We start from the raw sequence: 24,354 nt of genomic DNA on the forward strand, positions 1-24,354 counted from the left end.
GTCTCATCAAAGTTTTAATGTCAAAACAAAAATAATGTTGGTGGTCCATGTTTTTCCCCTCTTTTGGTTTGATAGGAGTAGTTAAAATGGTAGTGGTAAAACATGTGAAGTCATCAATAACAGATCGATAAAGGAAAATAAAATAATGCCATTTCAATATATATCAACAACCTACACCTAAATTAAAAGAAAATAATAAGATTATCATAGTTTGCATTAAAATCACTAAAAGCCAATGATATCTATCCATAACTTGTTTCAAATACCATATATTATGGAAAATTGAAGTTTCATGGGAGATGAGTCAATATATCTGGTCAGTGGATGGGAAGGTGGAACCAACAGTTAGCTTGCTTTGACATCCACACATCCCATTTGTTTGTAGCTTGTAATAAGTCGCTATCTCCAAGTTCATAACAACTTAAGCCACTCACCCTTCTTAGAACAAAATCGGAAAAACCACTCAACCTTCCAAACAATACCCCAAAGAAGGACAACCTTCCAACCAAATCATAATATGCATGTGAGCATGTCATTGTCATGAGACAAAAAAAAGAATCCTTCCATTTTTTTATAATGGATAAAATAAGATCAAGTTTTATTATGATTAAGAATGAAATAAAAAATTATGTTTGAGGCGTGTAAGATTAACATTTTGCTTTAGCAGTCATCCCACATTTATTCATTCTCATATAAACAAACCTTAAAAAATAATTTATATATGTCTATTCTTAATTAGAGAAATTATTCTACAAACACGAGATACACAAATATCTAACATTTGTCTTTATTGAATTGTCAAATACCTATTATTAATTTTGAAGTATCACGTCAACTTGACGAACATGCCCATATTATGACAACAGATAAGAATTTACTCACAACAAAGGTATTGACGTGGCATATATCCTTAACATTAGAGAAGGAAGAGTTGAGACATTGAATTTTGAGACCCTTGCTACAATCATGTTGGATACTTGGATATGCCATGTCACTACTCCTAATGTAGGTAAGCAATTATCAACCCAAAAAGATCCTTCTACTTGTAGTTTATTGCTCAACACAATCTAAATCTCATCATAACCTAGCTAGGTCACTTCTAGTCCATACTAGAAAGCCATGAATGACAATTTCCCGCAAACAAAGGGAAGAGAGGGGACCTAGTGCTCCCCCATATGACTCGTTCCACTGCCCAAACCCTCCAAACACTCGTTTTCTCTCCCCATCCCACATTTTGAGAGAGAAAATCGGAAACTAGAAAACTAAATTACCAAACAAAAATAGAGAGAAAATCACCATCACCCATCAAACAACACTTAAAAAAAGAAACTAACAAAGACACCCACCAACCCACCATTATTACCAAAAAAGACACACCCACCATTGCAATAATCCATCTATACTAGCTTTTGCCTTTTGCTAGCTGCTGCGTGCGTTTATGCTTGTCATGCCTCTCTCTTATCTCGTCTAATTACTTTTTACAATTTTTTTAATTTGGTAATTTTCTTTCTCTTTATTTTTGCTTTTCTTCCCTCATCATATGCATGCTTCTTTTTCTTTTTCTTTGTCTCTGTCTGTAGTGGTGAGATAATGAACATTTTTTTTACAGAGAAAATAATTGTTGAAAGCTGGCGGAGACATCGTTTCTGACGGTACCATAAGGTATCCCATGCCATTTCTATTTTCCACTCCTTTTTTCATTTAAATCACTGATAAAAACTCGTCTAACACTGTTCATCACAAATATAAGACCAACTGTAAACTTATTTCAATATAAAGTTTAACAAATAACTGGTCAAAATTGGTATGCCATTCGAAATTATTAGTGATTGACAAACTCAAATTTTATCAGTGATTCACAAACTCAAATTCTATTGTTAATAATTGTTGATCTCAAAATTAGGAAAATGCTAATACAACATCCCTGGAATTTACCTTTATGGTAATTGCTCGTATCCGAGCTTTTCTACTGAACGGAAAAGTGGGTTGTGAAAATTTTCTTGGTTGTCCAATCATCCAATGTAATACAAACAAATTTAAATCGTCATGCAGTATTGCAGTGTCTATGTTATTAAATTTCCTTACAAAATAAAATAAAATTTCCAAGGTTTTCGTTTTGCTTTGATACCCTCGGAAAATGAGTATTCTCAACCGAAAGGAATTATATTGAGCCTCCTAGATCCATTTCAGTGTTCACTTACATTTCCAAGACATCTGAAACCCAGAAACCAAGACAAAAAAAGAAAAGAAATGGAAAAGATGGTTCCTGTTCCTCCGATCCTTGAATCCCTCCTCCAATAGAAACCATTCCTTTGTTGCATTTGTCCCTGTTTGCATAAATTTTTTTGTCTGTGACTGAAAACGAGTTCATTTTTTCAAATGGAAGGTCGCCGGAGGCTAACGCTTCTCGATCAGATGTCCGCAAGTACTAACGGCAGAGACTTAGCTGGTTTGAGCCTCGACGACGTTTTGTCCGCAACCAAACAGCCCCCTCCCGCGCCTGCCCTGCCTCCAACTATAGCGGGTCGGACCCTACTTGACATTATCCGAGACGAGGAGCCCAAATCGTATCGAGCCCTGATTGGCAAGAAGGATAAGAAGGCCTGGAAGTCGTTTAAGGACCGCCTCCGACTCAAGCGCGCCGGCTCTGCTTGGGCTTCGTCTGTCCGCGTCCCCGCCTCGGATATCCCTATCCGGAATACCAACACTTACAGCCACATACGATCGCACACCAACTCGCGCCGCGGAGTTATCAGGTACGTGACGCCCGAGTCCAATTACAACGAGATGACTCAGTCCGATGGAGTGCGGCAGATTTCGCGCCGGAGCTCGACTCGGCTCAGCTCCGTCCCGCTCGATCACGGTGTCGACGAGTCCGATGAGGCCTCGGCTCAGAACTGCAGGGCGCCGATGTTCTCTCGCCGGAGCTCCGTGCGGTTCACTCCGGCGACCGACGAGGTCGACTCGCCGAGACGCCGTTACTCGGCCGATCTGACCGGGGAGAGATCGATGTCGGCGAGAGAAGCCGTGGCGGCGCAACAGGCCGCCGAGGCTGAAGCCGCCGCAGCTGCGGCGGCTGAGACCGAGGAGGCGGAAGCAGTCGCAGGAGAAGAAATGGGGGACGGCGCGGCGGAGGAGGCTGGAGCTACGGCGGCTTCGGGGCCGGAGCCGGTGAGAATGTCGTTGATGGACTTGTTGGAAGAGACCGACAGGCAGATGGGGTTCGAGGGGTCGAGGTACGTGATGGGCGAGGAGGAGGAGGAAGAAGAGGAAGAGGAAGAAGAGGAAGAGGAGGAGGAGGAGGTAGAAGGGAACGTAGAGTATAATTGCTGCGTGTGCATGGTGAGGCATAAAGGTGCGGCTTTTATCCCCTGCGGGCACACCTTCTGCAGAATGTGCTCCAGAGAACTCTGGGTCCAAAGAGGGAACTGCCCTCTCTGCAACAATTTCATCTTGGAAATTCTCGATATCTTCTGAAGCAAGAAATTTGATTGGTGCTGAAACAACTCATTTTTCTTTGGTATACAACTCAGTCTCAGTCTCAGTCTCAGTCTCATCCCTTTGTTTTCTGAATTGGAGTTATTAGAAATTTTGTTTTTTTTATAATGGTTTTGTATATTTGGTTTCCAAGTTTCAACTTGATGTATCTCTCACTTATCCTTAGTTTCAGATTTTCAGTGACTGCCTTCTCTCTGGGTTCTTCTCTGTATATCTGTTATGGTAATTAGATTTTTCATTGCTTCTTTCTTGTTGATACCTATTACAAGTTTGATTAGCAATAGTGCACGTACCATTGTGTTTAGCAAAGCTGTTGTTTAATGGCATTGAAATTCACATTTTTCCAAAGATCATAAGCTATGCACCACTTACATTTGGGACTTGGTAGAGGTCATTTGATGCTTATTTACTGGTGGTTTGGATTAAGTTGACCATATTAATATAACCACTCCAGGTTACCACATTATCAAGCACTCCATAATAAGGATAATATTCTCCTATCAAATTATGAATTTGGACCGCACATTCAAATACACCATACAGATTCAATCTAGTAACATGAGACTATGGCGAGACCGAATTTATATTCAGAATAATGTTAAAAAAGGGAGAGCTTGCTGACTGGATCCTGAACTTAGACTGTTTAAGAGTGAAGACCATATACAATTAGAGGAATATTCTTTAATCAATTTATTGTTTAGGTAACTTTTCTATTCTAAACAGCATATTCCTTCAATAATTTACAACAGAACAAGGAGGCATTAAAAAATTGGGAGAAGGACTTACCTGCAAGGCAGGTATGCCACCTGCTATCCCCTCCCCCCCCCCCCCTTTTTTTCTCTCTCTCTCTCTAATTAGAATAACACCTGAATAGGACAGCTAAGTTATTCTCGAAAAGTGGGGGTTTTTAGTCAAACAATTATTAACACATTCTGGGAATAGCCGACAGCATGCTATCACAATAATGTTGGTAAAACAGATGATAGCATATGCCATTATAATTATAGATTTCAACCAGGACCATGTGTCTCAGAAACCTTGTCAGATTATATTTGAGATATATAAATGAGATTTATCATTTAGTATGCAACATATTTGAATGGCATAGTATTTAAAATGTATTACAGTAATACAAAGATGGAGGGAGGTAGACAATTTTCAGGTGTAAGTAACACTCACTATTTGAGATTTGTATTACAGTAAACAATCTTCAGGTCTAAGTACACTCTATATCACTATTTGAGATGTATTACAGTAAACAATCTTCAGGTATGAGTAGCACTCTATATCAGTATTTGAGATGTATCACAGTAAAAATACAAAGATGAAGAGGTGGTTAATGTCCCAGCAGTGCGAACTACATACCAACAGGCCAACTTGTAAACACCTGCCGGATAGGGCATTTTTCTGGTTGCCTCACTATATAAATTTGATCTCCCACCTTATTGCCAGAGTCCTGGTTTCGGTACCATGTCCACAAAGCCCAAGTCTCATTCTTCATCTGCAAGTTATGCACATTGAAACACATGGTTAGATTATAATCCAGGTGCTGAAACTGAGCTGTAATTGTAGTATATACATATTCTCTGCAGTTGATAGCATAGACCTACACGTTTGCAACACAAATGCCATCGAGGATATTCTTGCAAGTGATGGGATCCTCAAGAACATGTCTTAAAATTTCTTGCTCCACATAAATAAATATCATGCATATAAAATTGCTTAAACTAGTCTTCAGATGCACATATTCATATTTCCATCATCGATTTTCAAGTTGTATCATACTTAGGGTCATAAAATATAAATCAAAACATTTATAGTGAATTGAATGTATTGTTGAACATGACTATTCCCAAACATAAACACAGAGAAAAAAGAGTTACCTCAAGGATCCCATGGCCAAAGCTGCTTTCTCTGAAGGCACTGTAATCAGGTTGCCGATCCCAACAAAATTTACCTGCTGCTGGACCGGATGTAAAGTTTTTTGCACAAAAGCCACCCATGTATTCATCAGGAGTAGTTGATGGCTCTGGGCAATTACCAGGTTCATCAGAATGTTCTATTGCCATCTTCTCTCGATTACCCCCATCACCAACAGTGAGATACACAGGACCACAGGGATCTAATTTGTAATCATACACTCGATTTGACCTCTCATAGGCATGAACCTAATTAAATTTTATTCAAGCAAACAAAACAACATTCAGTGCAGTTGGTATTGTGGTGAAACTAGTTAGACAATTTCATTTGGCATGAAGATATCAAAAAGAAAGGACAGAGTTTCACTTTGTTATGTAAGCCATCAGCAATGATTTGCTTCTGATAGCATTTATAATAAGTAAGTTGCATGTTTTAGCATTACGGAACCCAATATCAGTTGAATTCACATTATACTTGTTTTCTTAAAAGTTAAAATGCAAGGGCCAAAAAAAAAAGTCATAATTTGCAGTTTTTCCTATCAATAGCTGGTAAACAAGAAAACCAAAATCAAAGGGACCTGTTCCGGATTCTTCAGATATTTTCTGACTAGGAAAAGAACCTATTACCTATAAGAGATTGATATAATCATTGGTGGTTATCATTACTTACATGTCCATTGAACACTATATCAACCCCGTAAGAGTAAAGTAACTCTTCCATTTCCACCCTCATACATTCTGCCTCTCTGTAATGGGCCTTATAGGTACTGTACCAGGGTGGATGCCAAGCAGCTACCAGCCATGGAGTTGTGGATCTGTCCACATCAGCCAAATCTTGCTCCAGCCACCGGTATTGGTCCGCTGACAAAAATGTATATTAAGTATTCACTGGGGGGGAAGGGGGTAATAACTCAAGCAATAAAAATATGCTTCACAAAGGGAAAAAAGAAAATGCAAGAAATCAAAACGCATGTAATCCCTAATTAATTTTAAGAAAAGCCCCATAAAAATTCTTCAAACAATTAGGCAAAGTATGAACCTATAAGTTATGCAAACTTTTTTACCTGATTTGTTATAGGCAATGTAGGCTCCAAGCATAATAAAATGAATCCCACCAGCATTAAAGGAGTAGTAGAATGTGGATGAAGATCCACTTTCTGCAGATGGGAATGCAAACCGAGAACTATAAGCCACAAATGTCCGGTCTTCAGCCTGTTCTTCTATTTCATGGTTCCCTTCTACCACCATTATTGGAACTCTAGAAATTAATTTCTGCATAAACCTATACAAAATATCCAGCAATGATAACATGAGGAAACAAGTTGCATAAGTCATACTTTATAGAACCCATTGCATAAGGTACAAGGAAAGAAAGGTATATTCTAACCTTCCCCAGTAATCCCATCTAGGCTGATAGGTCTCATGTATCGGAGTGTGTGAAAATGAGCAAGAATAGCAGTCAGAGCCAGTTCCATTTGTGAGGTATAGGTTTGCATAAGTAACATCACCGATCAATAAAACAAGATCAGGGTTGTTACTAGTCAAGTGATCAATTGTGGCAGTTGTGTTGTAAGTAAGGCCAAGATCTCCTACAACTGCTATTCTGTTTGGGTAGCTCCGCGGACCAGAAACTGGCATGGTCTTAAAATGGTAGATATCACTCATGGCAGGTATAGACGGATCTCCACATCGATAAAAATACAGTGTATTTGGTTGCAACCCTACACATACACACACAGCAAGGATTCACCAACTTATTACAACAAGCACAATTTGATGAGGTCATAAAACAACATGGTCAGATGTTTGATGTTTATCTATAGTACAATCTATTTTTCATCACAACTTATGTTATAAGTTGGAGACAGTTAATTGGTCAATCAATCAGCCAAAGTTACACGAACCCAAATTTGAAATTTTCCATTAAAGTTTAAGAGGATCTTTAGAAAATGAAATGAAACCTGTAAGACGAACATGATGGATGATTCCAGAAGTGTAATTCTGGAGGCCTTCAAAAGGGTAAAGCTGATTGTAAACAAGAGAATATCCTGAGGCTTCATGTGATGGTGGGTATCTCAGCTTCCCATAACGAACAACACTTTTCACAGTTTTGGGGTCTAATGGCTTTATGTTGTAACCAATTTGGGATTCCCCTGCAACACCAATTCACGAAGAACCCAAGTTACACCAAACCCAACTGGCCAAACTCCTCGAAACTGAAAACCTCAATTCTCAATTCAAGAAATTTCATTCAAACCCACATGTTGAAACTAAAACAAAGCTCAAAACTTTAAACACCAACAGAAAAAGAAAAGAAAAAAATTAAGAACCTGTAACCCAGGAGATCCAAACGGAATCATAATTGGCGGAGAGGGAGACGGAAATCTGCTCGGGCTCGAAGCCTTTAACGAGGCGGCGGACTCGGGGGTCGGAGTCGGGCAAATCGACGGCGTTGCCGCGCAAACTAACATCGAACGGAACGGTGACGGGCTCGAACGGGCCGTCCAAAGTGGTGGGGATTCGGGGCTCGACCAGAAGAACCAAGCATGCTATTATTGCAACAAGTGCAGGAACAGAGGAGAATGAGAAGGACGCCATTGCTTTCGAAATGGCATTTGCTTCGGAGCAGATATACAGTGAGAGAGAGAAGGATGGAATAATAGAATATTGTGACGTAGGGAGGGAAGGAATATTTGCGTCGGAGGCAAAATTGGATACAGCGTCAGCAGCTCCTCCTCCTCCTCCTCCTCCTCTTGGTTTTGGGTTAACTGAAAATCTTAGTCCGCTTTCGGGCCAATAGGAAAAAAGGAGGGGGATTGGTTTGTCCGCTGTTGGCTGTCATAAAATGATAATGTATTTAATAGGGCTTAAAGACAAATAGCAGAGGATTCTATCAGCCTATCACACCCTTTTAAAAGCTGGAATGCATAAAGCCCGCGTTTTTTGGGCATGCTGGGTAAGGATTGGGTTCATCACACCATGGCTAACATGTTGGATACTTGGACACAGAGATCATGGATCATGAAACTTTTAAATTAAAGGGTAAAATTTCCATAACATCCCATGAATTTTAGTTACAATTGAAAAATGTGGTATTTAAATTTGTTGGAATACTCTTTTATCATACTGAATCTGAATTATTGATTAAATTGACTCTTAACTGAATATGTGGTCTAAATTTACAATTTAAATAATGAACGTTACCGTTTTAAATCCTTGTATTAACAACAACCAAACCATATCTGTTAATGGTCCAAATTCGAATTGGGGGTTACACAATCAATAATTGTGTATTGCCATGACACTTTCACTTCCTAATACAATTTTGCTTAATTTGAAGATGATTTAACCCTAACTTTACCCCAACTGATTTATGCCCAATCTTTTCCCATTACAAAGCTTTAGTTACTTAGATAAATGGACCGGCCAATTTACCTTTAGTTAAATATTCACGTGTTATTTATTTAGAAGTTTTATTTGGTGTGAGATTCAAATACGAAAGGAATGCGGAATGTGAGATAGTGTTCTAATGTTGGTCGTTTGAACGCTCACACACATCTCATATTAATCTCGAATTTGAAATCCACATTGTATTCACAAAACTATTTTATTAAATTCAAACTCAGTAAAAATTAAAATTGACACCAATTACTAATCTTTTCAAAAGTTTGGGGTAGATATATTTTGTTATCAAATAATATTCGAAGAGATTCAAACTTGGAACCGTAGGTATATGGGTAAATATTCTAGCCACTAAAACTACAAGCTCCCACACATTTTAGGTGAATTTTAGATGCATGGTTTTGAATCGAAGTCAAATGATATCCATGGACTGAAACCTAATTTAGTCTTGACTACTTGGATCAACGCATTTACAATGTCTAAAGTTAGGCCAGGATCTTGACCAAAAAAAGTTAGGCCAGGATGGACCTCTACAATACAACTTGAACTACCTACATTACTACGCTGGGGTTGGGCCATTTGGGCCACTGTCATTTCCAAAAATTCCTTTAGTCACCATGTGATAGTCCAACCATTTCTCTTCTACTTCTTCCTTGTTCTTTTACATTTTGGTTGATGAAATCATGAAACTAACATAGCAATTTGCTGTAGTTGTAAAGTTAGAACCACTTTCAGATAACCAAAAATTCCTCTCTTTTTTTTTTTGGGGGTAATGTTTGGATAGGATAGAGAAGTGCCTTTTAGTTAGAGAAGCACTTTCTGTTTTAAGTGATGACGAAATTTTTTGTAATGTTTGGGGAAAATAGAAAAGTGACTTAGTTTTGGGTCATAGGAGCAGTTTTAGTGCTTTCTGTTAAAGTGGTAACCATATTGTTTACTTTAAATAATTTCTCCCCCCATGTAAGCATTGAAAGTGGAAACATCAAACATGTGAAGCTGATACAGAATACAGTGTTCATGTGTTTCTTTCAACAACACTGCTTTTTCCCTCCCCCTTCTTAAAGCCTGCCACAAGCAAGCATGCTCTAACTTTGCTTTCATTCCCAAGGAGACCATTACAGTGAAAGGTCTCCGAGGCTCTATGACTGTTCAGACAACTGCTCAAGCAATATCACAATATACTCTAACAAATTTAAGTGCAGGAAAACATATTTTCCAGTTTGTTGAGTACACATCTCCAATATTTGGGATATGGGTGTTTTTAATCTCAGCCGTTTAACACAACGTGGGGTTGGAAATGCAATAAGATATAACGGACATAAGAAGAAAAAAAAAAACTAATGGTTTCAAAATGCAGAAACTGTATCGTTGGAATATATTCTTCCAACAAAACCCCATCCATGAGAGAAGAGCTAGCCAAGAAACAAGTGTTGTAGGGATATTATTATGTATAAGACAAAGACTAATAGTGTGTCAACAACCATCAACATTCAACACACAAGGCAAGGGTTATCAAGTTAGTTCAAGTTAAGATGTTCAGAAATAAAGTTTGAGCTCCAAAATATTGCCAAGCCAGAGCTTAATACCATATACAAGGAGAGGTTTCGGAGAGATAATGCCTTAACACATGCAAAACCAGATACAGTCTGAGCTTTTCATTTCATCTTAAATACACCTTACAGACATAATTTAGATACACAAGTTTTGCATCTAATGGAATTCCGTAAAGCATTACCAAGGTTTTTGAGAAACCAAAATAAAATAGTTCCTAGTAGACTTTGACATTCTCAGTCATACAATGTATAAAACTACTATTTGACATCTAGCACACACTTGGAAACATAAACACTCGGATGTGATTTATGATTTCCCAAAACTCCAACTGAAAAAAAATGCAGATCAACTTCTGTACCTGACTGCTCTAGAATATTACAGGAAAAATTCATCCCAAAAATAATGGGCAAAGCAGAAGGGCCACAAAAAAGGGAAGTTGAGAGTAACACTTATCTACCAACTCTTAGCCTTTGGTTCTCATAATTGTAATGCTGCCTTTCCCACCTTCAGTGCGAATTTTGGTTTTGCCAACGACAGGCTTCCCAGAAAAGGCTGAAGTGGGGTAAGAAGAGGGATCTTCATATTTTTGCTTTGATTTTGAAGGTGGCGGAGTGCGGATCCGCTGGTTTATGTCCTTCAGAGTTACATCTCCATGGGCCCCAGAGGGTTTAATGAAGGTAAATGGATATGCCACAGAAGTAGCTAACTTAGTGGGAGTCCGAATGTAAGACTTCCTGCCTACACACACAAACATAGAGCCTAAAGTATTTAGTTTTTATTTCAATAATTTTGTAGCATAATTAGTGGGATAATTTTGAAAGAGGACCGGGAGCTGATTCTTTGCGTACATGCAATATAGGAAACATAGAAATGTCAAGAACAGGGAAGTACCTTTAAAAACAATGTTTCGGGGCGTTCGAGTAATTCTCTGTTGAACCACATTTGCTTCATACTCAGGTTGGATGTCACACAACTCTATTACAGCAAATCAAACTTATATAAGTGATCTAGGGGATAAGGATATAAGGGAACAAAAATTTAGTGGAAAGAACAAAGATAATTTACTTGTAATGTCAATCTGATCAGATGCCCCAGAGAAACTCCTGAGTATCACATAATAAAGCAATCAGATTACTGTAAATTACGATTGAACCAAAAGAATATAAAGCTTCGAGAAGCATACAAATCATCAGGGCTGAAATGCATCTCAGTATCATTGAAGCATTCGGCAATCCACCCATCAGTTGACTCATCTAGGCATTCATAGCCGGAGGCAGATGTATTTTCTAACATAATAATATTGTTATTAGAAAATCCTGGGTGTAAACATTCAAATAATGTAGAAAAACATATTCTAGAAGAGACAAACCTGAAAGCCCCGATACCCAATGCGACACTTCAGATAAAGCTTCCTCAATTGAGTCCACCCTCTCCTATAAAGAACAAAAAAATAAATTTAGGAAAAATCCATGGCACATTTAATATGCTGTAGTCAACATTATTCCCTTTTTACAAAACCATGGCACATTTAATATGCTGTAGTCAACAATATTCCCTTATCAAATTTACAAAACCAAGGCCACAGCTAGTCTACTAGAGAATGTTACTCCAGTTTAGCATAAGAAATGACATACATAACACACCAATATGACATATCTACCACAAATGGGTTTCATAAATAATGCAACATTCATTTTACTGATGAACACTATAGCACTATAGCAGTGCAGTAGCATTAAGATAGAACAAAATGCACTAACTGATCCATATAACAAGTTCAAAAGTAGTTTGGTATGCAGTCTATGAAGTATGAACAAAGTAGCATGCCATATAGATGTGATAATTCAATTGAGAAAGAGAACTCAGCACAGACATTTGATTTAAGGAAAGTAGATGACAAGTCTTCACTTAAAAGGGAAGGATCCATAGCTTCAGTGTCAAATTGTAGCATCCGGCGCCTCTTTACATGCGAAAAAGACTCCCTCCGTTCTTCCAATTCCTTGTTCCTACTATCTGAACCCCACTTTTCTGATATTAAAAGAACAAAAATAAAGGGCGGTGTTCTGAATTGCACATACAAGAAAAGCAAGGAAATGTCAAAGAACAATTGAGGGAAAACAACATAGAGACCAAACCTCTATCATTAACATGATAGGCCAAATCCCCACAAGCCTTAACTGGTGTTGTTTCCTCGTCAAGCATGTAGGAAAGATCTTCTTCGTTCTGAGGCACTCCATTCCACACGCATTCAGACATGTCTGCTCAAAACAATAGTACCAAGTCAGAAATCACGAGCTTCATCCAAGTATAATAATTTATTAGCAAATTATGAACTGTGGTAAGACCATACCATAATTGGAGTTCTTTTGAGAACAATGATTATTCCTTTGCCAATCCCAGTGCTCACTATTATCATTTCACACAATAGAAAGGAAGGCAAAATGTGATCAGAAAAATACTAGTTCTAAACCTCAAACAACTGAAAGGAAAACACCACAAAGCTCCACTCTCAAATATGAGCCACAATGGAAAATGTACACACAGAACACGATAAGCTCAGCCTCCTGAACTACATATGTAGCACATTTAGTTAATGTTTTGTAGAATCTACATTTCGAATCTATCATTAAGCAGAGAAAATAACCAAACAGCAAGCAGTAGCACCTACAGGTAACCCAAATGAAATGTATTTTGCCCAAAATTACAAAGAATAAAAAGTGGGAAAGGAACATCTGATCATTCCTAAAATGCTAAAGCATATATCAATAAAGGGATGCTTCTGTAATTAGGATCTGGAAGCATTATCCTAATCCATATTTGCGCATTTTGCTTTAAGTAATACATGCCAACAAATTAAGCTTAGAAAAAGCAAAATAAAAAGTATAAAACAATGACCCACCAACTGAATCAGAGAGCCCACCCCACATCATATCCTCATTTCACCATTAAAGTTCCAGATAAATATCAATCATTCCCAAATAATTAAAAAATCTAAGTAAAAAACTGAAGCAAACCCAATTTACAGAACCAGCATTCAATTCCCAAAATAAAAAAAAAAATGAAAAAAAAAATTGCATAACCAAATCAAACTAGAACAAGCAAAATCTGAGTCTACATTGCCACAAGAAGCTCAAAATATACACAAAAAACAAACAAATTCATCACAAAAACATCCATTCCCAAACAAACCCAGTAACAAACAGACAGAAAGAGAGACAGGGCCAGAGGGGTATTTACTTGTCATTATTGTAATCCATTTACGAAGCAACCAGCAACCCAACCAACCTCGCCAAATGACAGACAGACTCACTCACTCTCTTTCTCTTCCACTTCCAGCAAAAGTAGCCGTTACAAAGAGACCGATTTGCTCACTATATATATTCGCATTTCACTGCGCTCTCTCTCTCTCTCTCTCTCTCTAGTGCTTGAGATGCGTGCTCTCTGTTTGCGAAGACGAAGTAAAAAAGCGGCCGACCCTCTCTCTTTGTTTTCTACGGAAGTTTCTTTCTTTCATATATCAAATATTTAGCACCGAAATTTAATAGACATGGAAATATATATCACACTCGGTCAGAGGCTCAGAGCATGCTTTTACTCTTGTGGGGCCCACTCCACTCCAGTCCGGTTTTTTTTTTTTTTTGGACCACGCTCCAGTCCAGTCCAGTCCGTTACTCACTTACACAGAGACTCGTGGAGTCGTGGGATTATTCTATTTTCTCTGTTTTATTTTTTCTCTTTTCAATTTCTTTTCTGTCTTATTGACTTTTCGTTGGTCTTTGTTTTGTTCGGATACATACATGTTACACATGTGAATAAATATGTGATCTACAAATTCCTATGGTCACCAACTATTGATTTTTAAGAAACGTTGAAAAATAATAAGATATTTTTACTTTTATAATCAATATCAACTCTTGATTCTAGTGCAACAATTAATGATCAATTTCAAAAAAAATTTTATTAGATTGATTATTTGTCAACATAATGGGACTCTAAAGTCTAAACCATATATTTAGTCAAAAATCGAGATAATAAATATTCTAGATTCACAATGGGCAATACAAACATTTTATGTTATAAAATCATTTCTGCATATATTTTCTTTAATCACTAATAACTCATTTTTATGAATATCTAATCCTTGATTTTCTCCATAATAAACATGCATCTTTGTTACAATTCTTCTACAATATAACTTTATATTCTTTATACAATCGCATTTTAACAATAGTTATCATTTTATACCTTATAAGAAAAGATAAGAGTATTTGCATAATATACAATGTTAGATAGTAGAAATTTCTTTTTGTCAATGAATAATATTTATTTCCCCTATTTATTTCCTTTTTAATTTGTTCTTTCACGCCATGTGTACCAAATGCTTTTTTATCCACTTTTTTTTGGCGCGTGTGCTATCGGTTGAGACTTGAATACTTGATAGGCTACTTGTATGGAGGAGACATGTCTTTAGTAGGGTGAGATCATTTTGGGCTCGAAAGCAATGTGGAGTTTCATATATGGGCTGACCCAATGTTTTTGTGGATCGGGTATGGCATTCAAGGATGGATATAAAGTTTGAAATAATAACAATAATTTTTCTATGAACATTAAATTATGAGAAATGATACATGCATTCCAAAAAACTGGGTTCACACACTTCCCATGAGCTCATTTATGAGGAGCGTATGAAACTAGTTTTGAATACAAACATTAATTATAATGTTTGCTTGTAAATTTGTTTGTAAATGCAAACACAAATAAGACTCACCAAAGAATCTAGTCGTTGTCCTCCTATCATATTACTAGAACAATAGTGAAGGGTTTGGAGCGAATCATTCAATTATTGCCATCCAATACCAAACAAAAGGTAAAAAACAAAAAAAGGAAGATGCATTTTGATGTGTCATATGTTGGACCAACTGTGATTTTACCTTTTTTGGAGCATTGTCCTTATGTCCCTATATTATTAATAAATACTCTATGCAATGAATATGATTTAATGCTAGCTAAACACAAGGTTTTCTTCCCATATACATTTGTTTTCCTCTAATTGTCCAATTCATAATGCAATTTTTTTTTTTCTATGTAGGATATTAGATGCATTACATAAATGTAATGTGCTTATAATTTGACGACAATTATGATAAAAAAAAAAAAAGTATGTGAAGATTTAACCAATTAAAAAATACAAGTGCATCAATTACACAATAAGTTTCAAATAAATATATCTCAACTTGAAATTCAATATTATGAACAACAGAACAAGCGTCCATATCCTCCAAGGAACCGAAATTCGTCCCATAACACCCCCTATATGTTATCAACACAAAATCTCCAACAATTAATTTTCTTTTTTAATTTTTTTTATAAACCCCCATATCAATTATGCAAACTACACCTTCTTTAAGTGCTTGGGATTTAAGGTGTAACCCAATTTATAGTACCTGAAAAATCAAAACATATATATATATATTTATTTAACATGGATTTTTTTTTTTGGGTAACCTCATAGATGATCATTGTAAAAGTTTAGAAAAATGTTTTAAGAAAGTCAAATATATGTTCGTTTTGAGAGAAACTTACTTGCCGGTGCTACTGAGATGACATCCCGGTGCAAAGAGAAGTTGGGCAAATGTCTACACTGGGATGCCACCTCAGTGGCACTGGTGGAGGCAAGTTTTTGTTTTTGTTTTTGTTTTTATATAATTTTTTTTTTTTTGTAGTTTTTGGGTCTAATATCAATATGGAATACAAGCCTTACAAGGTCCCGAAGGCCTAAGGCCCATATGAAAAGTTGAAAATAAAACGGGAAATCATGAATCAAAGCTTGTTTAATACCTTAATAGGCCCATCAACTCATGACTTTGAGTTTGAGCAGAGCTTTGCGGCTTTGCCAACCAACTAAGCAAGATCTTCTCGCTGACATTTCGTCAATGAACAAAACCTTGCACCCAACAAAAAACACCAGAACATTCAACTGAGTCGGTGCTTCCAATCCAACTCGCTCATTGGCAGGGAAGAGCAAAATGAATATATTCAGATTAGCGGGTGACATGACCCACTTGGCCAGCGTCCTCGTCTTGCTCCTCAAGATCCACACAATCAAATCTTGTGCTGGTACAACAACAACCCATCATTAATTTTTTTCTGTAGTTATATGTATGTTTAGAATTGAAATACTTGGCAAGCAATGCAATGCAATGCATTTTCGTGCATATCCTGCATTTAAATTTGTGTTGAATTGAATCCACCATATAGATGAAGATTTGAGGTGGTAATTCAGTTTATTTGTATATGAAACTGTGTATAACATTTTGTTTGGTGGCTTAGAAAGTTAAAATGAAGAATTTTCAAGCTGAATTTTATTGAAAAGAATATTGGGTTCTGAGCTTGAACTTTATAATCCAGCTCACAATGGACAAACACTAAAATTTTGTTGGTTTAGTGATTTTGTCCTATTGGCCTCCCTTTGGATAATCAAAATGAGGGCTAAAGTTGAGTTTTTTCTTAGCATTGAATATTTGGGATTGGTTTTTCTGTTGCATCTTGCTATCTGACAAATTGACAATGGCCCTTAATTGGGTCTTTTATTTAGTTACTGCTACTGCTACTACCACCAATGTATTTTTGATGTATTTCATTGTATCCAGGTATTTCTTTGAAGACTCAAGAACTCTATTCCCTTGTTTTTGCTACTCGCTACTTGGACATTTTCACCGATTTTATATCTCTATATAATACCGTCATGAAGTTAATATTCTTGGGGAGCTCATTTTCGATTGTTTGGTACATTAGGCAGCACAAGATTGTTCGTAGGTCATACGATAAAGACCATGACACCTTCCGCCATTATTTCCTTGTGCTTCCGTGTGTATTATTAGCCCTGCTAATCAATGAGAAATTCACCTTTAAGGAGGTTCGTTTGCATGTTCTTTTTAGTTGCAGTTTACACATATGTTGTGCCTGTAGCTGCTAAGTACAAATTCACGGCTCAACTTTCTTTACATCTCTAAGAGAAATTGTGCCACAACAATGGCTGTACCTTCCTTTCTCTTAATTTGTATTTCTTATATGCTCAATAATAATATGGATCAGGTAATGTGGACATTTTCAGTATATTTAGAAGCCGTTGCTATACTTCCTCAGCTTGTGCTGTTACAGAGAACTCGAAACATCGACAACTTGACAGGGCAATATGTATTCCTTCTTGGGTATTCTAACTTCCCCTAATATTTTCTATCCCTCCTCAGATATTTGGTTCTTTCATTTCCTAATATAGTTAATACAGTGCATAGCCATGCAAATTGGTATCTTCTTCTTAGCTAAAGATTTCATCCAGAAGTTAAATGCTTTTTCCTTTTTGTATTTTTTAATTTGTAATTATGTCTTGGAAATATCCTCTGTAGCAGTGTCATTTGAAATTGTTTTCTCATCCAACTTGTTACCTACAACATTTTATCTATGCTAGATTTGCCTTATGATATAGATTTGGTGTTTGTGTTGATTTGCTTAACTATCTGTGCAGCGCATACCGAGGATTATACATTCTCAACTGGATGTACCGCTACTTCACTGAACCACACTTTGTCCATTGGATGCGTATGACTCTCTCTCTCTCTCTCATTGTATCTATGTCCTTGTGTGTGTTCCCGTGTGCATTCACTTGATTTTTTTTTTTTCAATTTCTATTAATATATAGGGATAAGTATAGAATTATAAGTGTTGTGCTGGATGCAAATGTATTCAATGCATGATCGTTTGATGTTTAGTTTCCAGTGAATCCATGTTCTGCATTAAGGACTATAAATATACAACACAAGCAATATACATGCCATTATAAAACTCATACATTGGATTATTACTGATATTGTAGCATTCAAGTTTTTTATATTTCAATTTTTACATTGAGACTTAATTTCACACTGACCAAGCTGCAAATCGTGGGGAGTCACAGACCATCTTCTAAGTAGTACCTTTATCTCCTGCGATAATCTGTTAAAATAAGGGCCTACCTCAATATGCTCATAATAAGTTACTAATATAAACTGAGCAACTTTATTAATGGGAGCCTGTTGAACGGGTCGTCTCACATAGTTTGAATGCCCAAGCAACTATCTAAGAAGCTGTTCCTATAAACAACCGTCTATGCTTTAAGTTCTAAAAGCAATTGTTTCCTACTTGTTTCCACATCCTCCATATTATGTGACATTGTCCTTTCTTGTTCTACTTTAGTGGACTTTTGCTTTTTACCCTAGACTCTATACTTATATTCTTTGGCTGCTGCAGCATGGATTTCTGGACTTGTTCAAACACTGCTTTATGCTGACTTCTTCTACTATTATTTCCACAGGTAAACAATTCTAATGTTACAAATTTGTATTTAGATTATGGTGAAAATGTATTCATCTGAGTCTAACCTCATTTATGTGATAATTCATAATCATGATTTGCAGCTGGAAAAACAACAAAAAGCTCCAGTTACCTGCTTGAGTTCATCCACCCTTTATTCAGAGCCCAGGTTGTCATGCATTGCTTTAGGAAATGAAAAAGAGATTCCATGCAAAATGATCGGGATGCGCTTAAACTGGACTGCAGTTTCAAAACTGTGCTATTTTTGCTATCTTCCCTGTTTTGCATGTTTCACATGGCTTCTCAAGGCTACTGTTTTCTGCGTTTAGGAATGTAAAGAATGTTGTATTTTGAGTCGATGATGTTCAATCTCAACCCCAATATGTGAACATGTTTTTTTGATCTGAATATGTGAACATGTTGAAGACTTGGTTAGAAACACAGGAGTCATATTCGAAAAAATACATTTCAAAAGCCATCAACAACCATGCATTAGAAAAAAGTACCACATTAAGGAGATCAAGAGGGATGAAAATGGTATTCTTGCTAGCTATATCAGAAAAATAAATTTGGGTATTTGTTCGTAAACGTGAATTGTATTTAGATTGCATTGTTACAATTTTATATATGATGCATTTCATAATTTGGTTGTTACAGTAGTGAACCTACTCAGTGGCGGATGCATAGGTTGGCTAGGCTGCAGAAATAAGAAAATTATGGGCAGATTAACATTAAATCACATTTGGTCTTTTGATAAATTATTGTATGTGATGATAACATTACATGACAGTCAGTCTTCTAGTCTTCTAAACCATTTTCATCAAGCTCATTAAGTACTCATAATGTCACGTAGCCCACCTCTCTTATCAATGACAAAAAATTAGTATAGTATAGCTCATCCAAAAATCCTTCTTGCGCTGTCTTTGAATCTACTACACCTGTATTTTTCTTTTATTTTAACCCAGCCATCAAAATTAAACTTGATTTGAGTGTTTAATTAATGTTGAATGACATTTTCAGTTAGTGAAAAGATTTTTGGGTTTCTCATTTCACCATTAGTCAGAAAGAAAATATAAAATGATTTTAGTGATAATGGCTGATGCATGCATGGAACAGAATACAGAATAGATTATGCTTGGGATTAAAATAATAGTAAAATGCCAATGTGCAAATCTACTTGGTACCAAATCAGATAGTACAAAAAGTTTGCATGGTGGGATCGTCATGGTGGGCCAGTGGGGCCCATGACCTTTCTGCCTAATAACACCAGTAGGACAGCCCAAGCCCTTGTGATGTAAACCCCATCATGGATGGGCCCCACAGTCCAAAACTGAATTGGAAACCTCCCTATCTCTGTAGGGATCAAGCTAGCCCAGCATGAACGTCCTGCTTTCAAAGCTTGTACCTTTGAACATACATGCATACAAGTATACAAATATATTTGATCCACCAATCTCAGACGTCAAGCTTGACTGTAACAGCTGGGTACAAGTGTACAACAGTGCAAGCTAGGATGGATCGAGTTCCTTTCTTGCACATCATTGCTTCGAAGCGTTTTCTAACAAACTCGATTCATATACAATTTCTTTATCCAAAGGTCTAAAATTTTGATAATATTCATGGAAATATTTTTTAATATGAGTCCCAATATTTGATGTCACATTTTTTTGTTAGTTTAATATACATTATTGGTATAATATTTAAATAATTTAAATTTATGAGTTCAATACATTAGACATGTGGTATCAGATTTCTAATTTTAAGAGCGATTTTGAGCCCAAAATTTTCAACTTTTACCTCTTACTTATTTTCATTTATTTCTTCTAGAGTGGAGCTACACCTATTGTATGTATCTCTTTATTAATTTTATTTAGTACATTTCCCTCAAAATTTCCATACAATACCAATTATTGTCCGTATTAATAATTTTTTTGTCGGTATATATTTCAGTCAATATCTTTATATTTTTAGGACCTCCATACTTCCATTAACATCAATATATAGTACATTGCATATAACCCAAAAAATAACTATTAATGTTGTGGGAAATTAAACTATGCATGCTTTCGAATGACTTATTTTGATCAAACTTCTTTTTTTAATAGTGGCTTTTGATCAAACTTTTTGGACTAAAATGGGTTATATTGGGAGACAATTTCCCAAGTAGTTGCTTTCAAAAAATATATAGTATAATGATGTGGTTGGTTATGGAGGATATCATGGATGGAGAAGTCAATAGCGTGTGGGTAACAATTTGTAACAGGGGTAATAGAAAGAATGATGGCTTCACACCCTTTTAGCTCTTTTGGGTTTCTCAGGAAGACAGTTCAAAATCATCTATATATATATGTGTGTGTGTGTGTATGAATATGTATGTATACATAACTCTTGCGAATTGTGGAGAAACAGTACTAGGCTAGGGTTTGGGTTTGGGTTAGAAATAATGGGTTTTTCAGTGCTGGGTTTTTTTGTGTTTCTGCAGCTACTTGTAGGTGAGGGGGTGCTTGCAAGAAAAAACGACAACGTTGGCTTTGATCAAACTTATCATATCACATGGGGATATAATCATGTCTGGTCTCCGAATCAAGGGAGAGAAGTCCAGCTCCTCATGGATAAGTCTTCGGGTTATCATCATCATCATCATCTTCTTCTCTTCTTTTTGTTAGATGCTATAATGATAATCTCTCCATGCATGATTCAACTTTTATTATTTGTGTTTTGGTCTTTCATCTTCTTTCTCTTAATGACATGTGGCCAATCATGAGTTCGGGTTGAACACTCTAAATTTTTTTAAATGATATGAGTCTATCACAACGGGTAATCTATATGTTAGATCCAACGACCGCATAGACTCCTATATCACTTAATATATATTTAGTTTGATCAAGCCAAAATTTAGCCCAATGTATCTTTTTTTAATTTTACTATCTGTATTGAGATGATTTTACATCTACCCAAAGCCCAACTCCAACTTATCATGCACCCCTCTAAAATCATCGATCTTTTTCAAACTTCCTTCCTTTTTTTTGGGATGAAACAAACTTCCTTTCTATTCTTATTTAAAAAATGAGATTAATTTTTTAATTTCAGTCCTTCAAACACTTCCCATTTTTATATTTAATTTTTAGAAAATTAAATTATTATATGTGATCGTAACATCATGTGACATAATAAACGTGGTGTTACCAATTCACTCAAATTATAAAATTATCTTTAAATTAATAAATCACGTCTAGAAAGGAGGGAACCTAATTTTCTCTTAAAAAAGAAAAATCTTTTGTTTTTTTTTTTTTGCCTCCCTTAAAAAAAAAAATCTTAATGCCACTACTACGTGAAATTTTCATCCAATGGTTTAGAATACTTCAGAACACGGTAAATGCACTACTACACCATTATTGTAATAAATTTTATGGGCTAGGGTTAAGGCTAGGGATCAATGGATCTCTATTATATAATTATCTTTGCACCATGTTTTCACAGACACAGTCCTCCACTTGTGAAGCGTGAAACACTAGGGTTTGCCCTAAAATGGCATTTTCAACGCTGGCTTTGTCTGTGTTTCTCCTACTTATTGGTGTGATGCTTGTTGCAAGTGTTCATCAAGACGGTGGTGACCAGATTAGCTTTGATCAAAACTATAAAGCAGTGGTCAGTAATGGTCATGTCTTGTCTTTGAATCAAGGCAGAGAAATCCAGCTTTTGATGAATAAGTCTTCGGGTTATCATCATCATCATCATCACCATCACCATCACCATCACTTTCTTTTTATTCTTATTCTTCTTCTTCTTCTTCTGTTGGGCTTTCATTATAATCCACCCAACAATTTCTTTTTTCCTTGGCTGTTTTTATTGATTTTCTATATCCATTTCTTATATAGTTATATCATCCATACCTTTTTTTTTTCTTTTTTCTCTGGGGCTGTCTTTATTACTTAATATTTTAACAATATATTATTTTGTTAAAATCAAGGAGTATAAAGACTAATAATAATGATCGATGATATATATATACCCTTCCCTTCTTTAATTTCTTGTTGTTTTTCTTCGATCTGGTATAACGTACCTTTATTTTCCTAGCTTATTAATACAAGCTGCTATGAAAGAGATTGAAATTAACCAAGTATTAATTAAGCTTGTCATTTCATTGCATGACTATATATTAAGTTGGTCGACCAAATACATCAGGTTTTATATATGCATGCGCAACTTAATTATTTGAAAATTTAACACTTCGTACCCATCTTTGAGAAATTAAGAAAAATAAGTCAAAAGAGACCCATGTGACCCATTGCAAATATGTCGTGTTGATAAATATATGACATATATGTTGTAAATTGTCATTATTAATTTATATTTGACAGTTTAACAATATAATATGTCAGACTGTTTGGTAAAAAAATATTAAAAGCTTTTAAAAAACTGTAACAAAAAGTTTTTGGTTAGTTATATATCTCTTTCCTTGTACATAATTTTTTTTTTTGGCCACTTTTCCTTGTACATGATTTGAATTGCTGCTTAATTTGCATATTGCAGGGGGGGCTGGATTTGAATCCAAACTAAGCTATGGTACTGGGTTCTTTCATATGAGGATCAAGTTACCAGGGAGGAATTCTGCAGGAGTTGTTACAGCTTTTTATGTGAATATTATTAATCCATTCTCTTCAAATTTTGGTCAACATTTAATTACTACAACATATATATATATATTTAAGCTCTTTATATATATGTTTCTCTCGACATATAATGTCCCCAAATGGAGGAGGTTGATTCATGACAGTTTATATACATTTATATGCAGCTAACTTCAAGTGGTAATGGACATGATGAACTGGACTTTGAGTTCTTGGGTAACGTCGAAGGTCAGCCAATCACATTGCAAACAAATGTATTTGCAAATGGTCAAGGCAATAGAGAGCAAAGGATTCATCTTTGGTTTGACCCCACTGCAGATTTCCATGATTACCAAATTCTTTGGAACCATCATCAAATTGTGTAAGAACGACTGATCATCTCTCTTCAATAATCTTATTTTTTTAATTATATATACTGTTAGGTATTGTTAGACTGTGAATTTGAATCTAACCTTTCTTTAAGAATATAATTCTTAATTTCTTTGCAGATATTTTGTTGACAACATCCCAATTAGGGTCTTTAGGAATAACAAAAAGATTGGAGTTCCCTACCCATCACAGCCAATGAAAATAACAGCAAGCTTGTGGGATGGAGAAGACTGGGCAACTAATGGAGGCCAAACAAAGACTAATTGGACCTATGCACCTTTCAAAGCCAACTTCCAAGGATTTGACATAAGTGGGTGCTCACCACAGAACTCCATTAAAGAATGCTATGCATCCAAATATTGGTGGAATAATTGGAAGCTTTGGCAACTAGACTCCAAGCAACAACAAGCATATGAGAATGTGAGAAAGAAGTATATGAACTATGACTATTGTTCTGATAGGGGTAGGTTCCGTACACCTCCCAAAGAGTGCAGTAGTAATAGTTAGTGGAAGTATCAAAAGAGGCTTAGCAAGATTTTTAAAAAATGAAGTACCAATGGATCGGATATGAGGAATCGATGAGAATATGGTACCCTATATACAGCTCTTTCAGAACAATTAATAAGTTTGGG

At 36.1% G+C, this 24,354-nt stretch overlaps 5 protein-coding genes across 6 annotated transcripts; 3 read left to right on the plus strand and 2 right to left on the minus strand.

Annotated features, from left to right (window-relative positions):
- Window positions 1-2,042: 2,042 nt before the first annotated feature.
- Window positions 2,043-3,689, plus strand: LOC147276081 (RING/U-box superfamily protein). The gene has a single exon (XM_086253174.1). It carries the CDS (start codon window positions 2,380-2,382, stop codon window positions 3,475-3,477), a length of 1,098 nt encoding a protein of 365 aa, XP_086109300.1. The 5' UTR covers window positions 2,043-2,379; the 3' UTR covers window positions 3,478-3,689.
- Window positions 3,690-4,523: 834 nt separating this feature from the next.
- On the minus strand, window positions 4,524-8,240 carry PAP15 (purple acid phosphatase 15). Its single transcript, XM_086253173.1, has 7 exons — window positions 7,748-8,240; window positions 7,379-7,570; window positions 6,805-7,138; window positions 6,482-6,699; window positions 6,088-6,278; window positions 5,382-5,666; window positions 4,524-4,999 (listed from the first exon to the last, which is right to left on the minus strand). The coding sequence occupies exons 1-7, from the start codon at window positions 8,013-8,015 to the stop codon at window positions 4,856-4,858; spliced, it is 1,632 nt and encodes a 543-aa protein (XP_086109299.1). The 5' UTR covers window positions 8,016-8,240; the 3' UTR covers window positions 4,524-4,855.
- Window positions 8,241-10,447: 2,207 nt separating this feature from the next.
- XRI1 (x-ray induced transcript 1) lies at window positions 10,448-13,859 on the minus strand. Of its 2 annotated transcripts, none has more exons than XM_086254656.1 (9): window positions 13,611-13,859; window positions 12,724-12,779; window positions 12,509-12,631; window positions 12,247-12,386; window positions 11,743-11,806; window positions 11,557-11,659; window positions 11,439-11,476; window positions 11,265-11,348; window positions 10,448-11,111 (listed from the first exon to the last, which is right to left on the minus strand). In XM_086254656.1, the coding sequence occupies exons 1-9, from the start codon at window positions 13,628-13,630 to the stop codon at window positions 10,837-10,839; spliced, it is 903 nt and encodes a 300-aa protein (XP_086110782.1). In that variant the 5' UTR covers window positions 13,631-13,859; the 3' UTR covers window positions 10,448-10,836. The 2 variants fall into 2 exon arrangements, with proteins under 2 accessions (XP_086110782.1, XP_086110780.1); XM_086254654.1 differs by having other exon boundaries at window positions 12,247-12,401.
- Window positions 13,860-16,307: 2,448 nt separating this feature from the next.
- On the plus strand, window positions 16,308-19,188 carry LOC147276084 (ER lumen protein-retaining receptor-like). Its single transcript, XM_086253969.1, has 6 exons — window positions 16,308-16,490; window positions 17,024-17,289; window positions 17,469-17,584; window positions 17,899-17,972; window positions 18,660-18,723; window positions 18,827-19,188. Exons 1-6 carry the CDS (start codon window positions 16,400-16,402, stop codon window positions 18,861-18,863), a joined length of 648 nt encoding a protein of 215 aa, XP_086110095.1. The 5' UTR covers window positions 16,308-16,399; the 3' UTR covers window positions 18,864-19,188.
- Window positions 19,189-21,165: 1,977 nt separating this feature from the next.
- Window positions 21,166-24,332, plus strand: LOC147276085 (xyloglucan endotransglucosylase/hydrolase protein 2-like). The gene is made up of 4 exons (XM_086253430.1): window positions 21,166-21,346; window positions 23,256-23,359; window positions 23,521-23,714; window positions 23,842-24,332. The coding sequence occupies exons 1-4, from the start codon at window positions 21,166-21,168 to the stop codon at window positions 24,227-24,229; spliced, it is 867 nt and encodes a 288-aa protein (XP_086109556.1). The 3' UTR covers window positions 24,230-24,332.
- The last annotated feature ends 22 nt before the right edge of the window (window positions 24,333-24,354 follow it).

The sequence above is a fragment of the Dryas octopetala genome, chromosome 8 (assembly GCF_963921425.1).
Source record: "Dryas octopetala chromosome 8, drDryOcto1.1, whole genome shotgun sequence".
In the NCBI taxonomy this organism is placed as follows: domain Eukaryota; kingdom Viridiplantae; phylum Streptophyta; class Magnoliopsida; order Rosales; family Rosaceae; genus Dryas; species Dryas octopetala.

What these genes read in the sequence shown, in the direction of transcription:
- LOC147276081 (XM_086253174.1), top strand. Translation starts at nt 2,380, where the DNA reads ATGGAAGGTCGCCGGAGGCTAACGCTTCTCGATCAGATGTCCGCAAGT.
- PAP15 (XM_086253173.1), bottom strand. Translation starts at nt 8,015, where the DNA reads ATGGCGTCCTTCTCATTCTCCTCTGTTCCTGCACTTGTTGCAATAATA. An exon ending in CCATCATGTTCGTCTTACAG is followed by an intron (nt 7,139 to 7,378) that starts GTTTCATTTCAT and finishes GTGTATGTGTAG; the next exon opens with GGTTGCAACCAAATACACTG. An exon ending in ATATAGTGTTCAATGGACAT is followed by an intron (nt 5,667 to 6,087) that starts GTAAGTAATGAT and finishes AAATTTAATTAG; the next exon opens with GTTCATGCCTATGAGAGGTC.
- XRI1 (XM_086254654.1), bottom strand. Translation starts at nt 13,630, where the DNA reads ATGGATTACAATAATGACAA. An exon ending in CTACTTTCCTTAAATCAAAT is followed by an intron (nt 11,807 to 12,246) that starts GTCTGTGCTGAG and finishes TGTTCTTTATAG; the next exon opens with GAGAGGGTGGACTCAATTGA. An exon ending in CATTTCAGCCCTGATGATTT is followed by an intron (nt 11,477 to 11,556) that starts GTATGCTTCTCG and finishes TGTGATACTCAG; the next exon opens with GAGTTTCTCTGGGGCATCTG.
- LOC147276084 (XM_086253969.1), top strand. Translation starts at nt 16,400, where the DNA reads ATGAATATATTCAGATTAGCGGGTGACATGACCCACTTGGCCAGCGTC. An exon ending in CAATATGTATTCCTTCTTGG is followed by an intron (nt 17,585 to 17,898) that starts GTATTCTAACTT and finishes CTATCTGTGCAG; the next exon opens with CGCATACCGAGGATTATACA. An exon ending in ACACTTTGTCCATTGGATGC is followed by an intron (nt 17,973 to 18,659) that starts GTATGACTCTCT and finishes TGGCTGCTGCAG; the next exon opens with CATGGATTTCTGGACTTGTT.
- LOC147276085 (XM_086253430.1), top strand. Translation starts at nt 21,166, where the DNA reads ATGGGTTTTTCAGTGCTGGGTTTTTTTGTGTTTCTGCAGCTACTTGTA. An exon ending in GAGTTGTTACAGCTTTTTAT is followed by an intron (nt 23,360 to 23,520) that starts GTGAATATTATT and finishes ATTTATATGCAG; the next exon opens with CTAACTTCAAGTGGTAATGG. An exon ending in TGGAACCATCATCAAATTGT is followed by an intron (nt 23,715 to 23,841) that starts GTAAGAACGACT and finishes ATTTCTTTGCAG; the next exon opens with ATATTTTGTTGACAACATCC.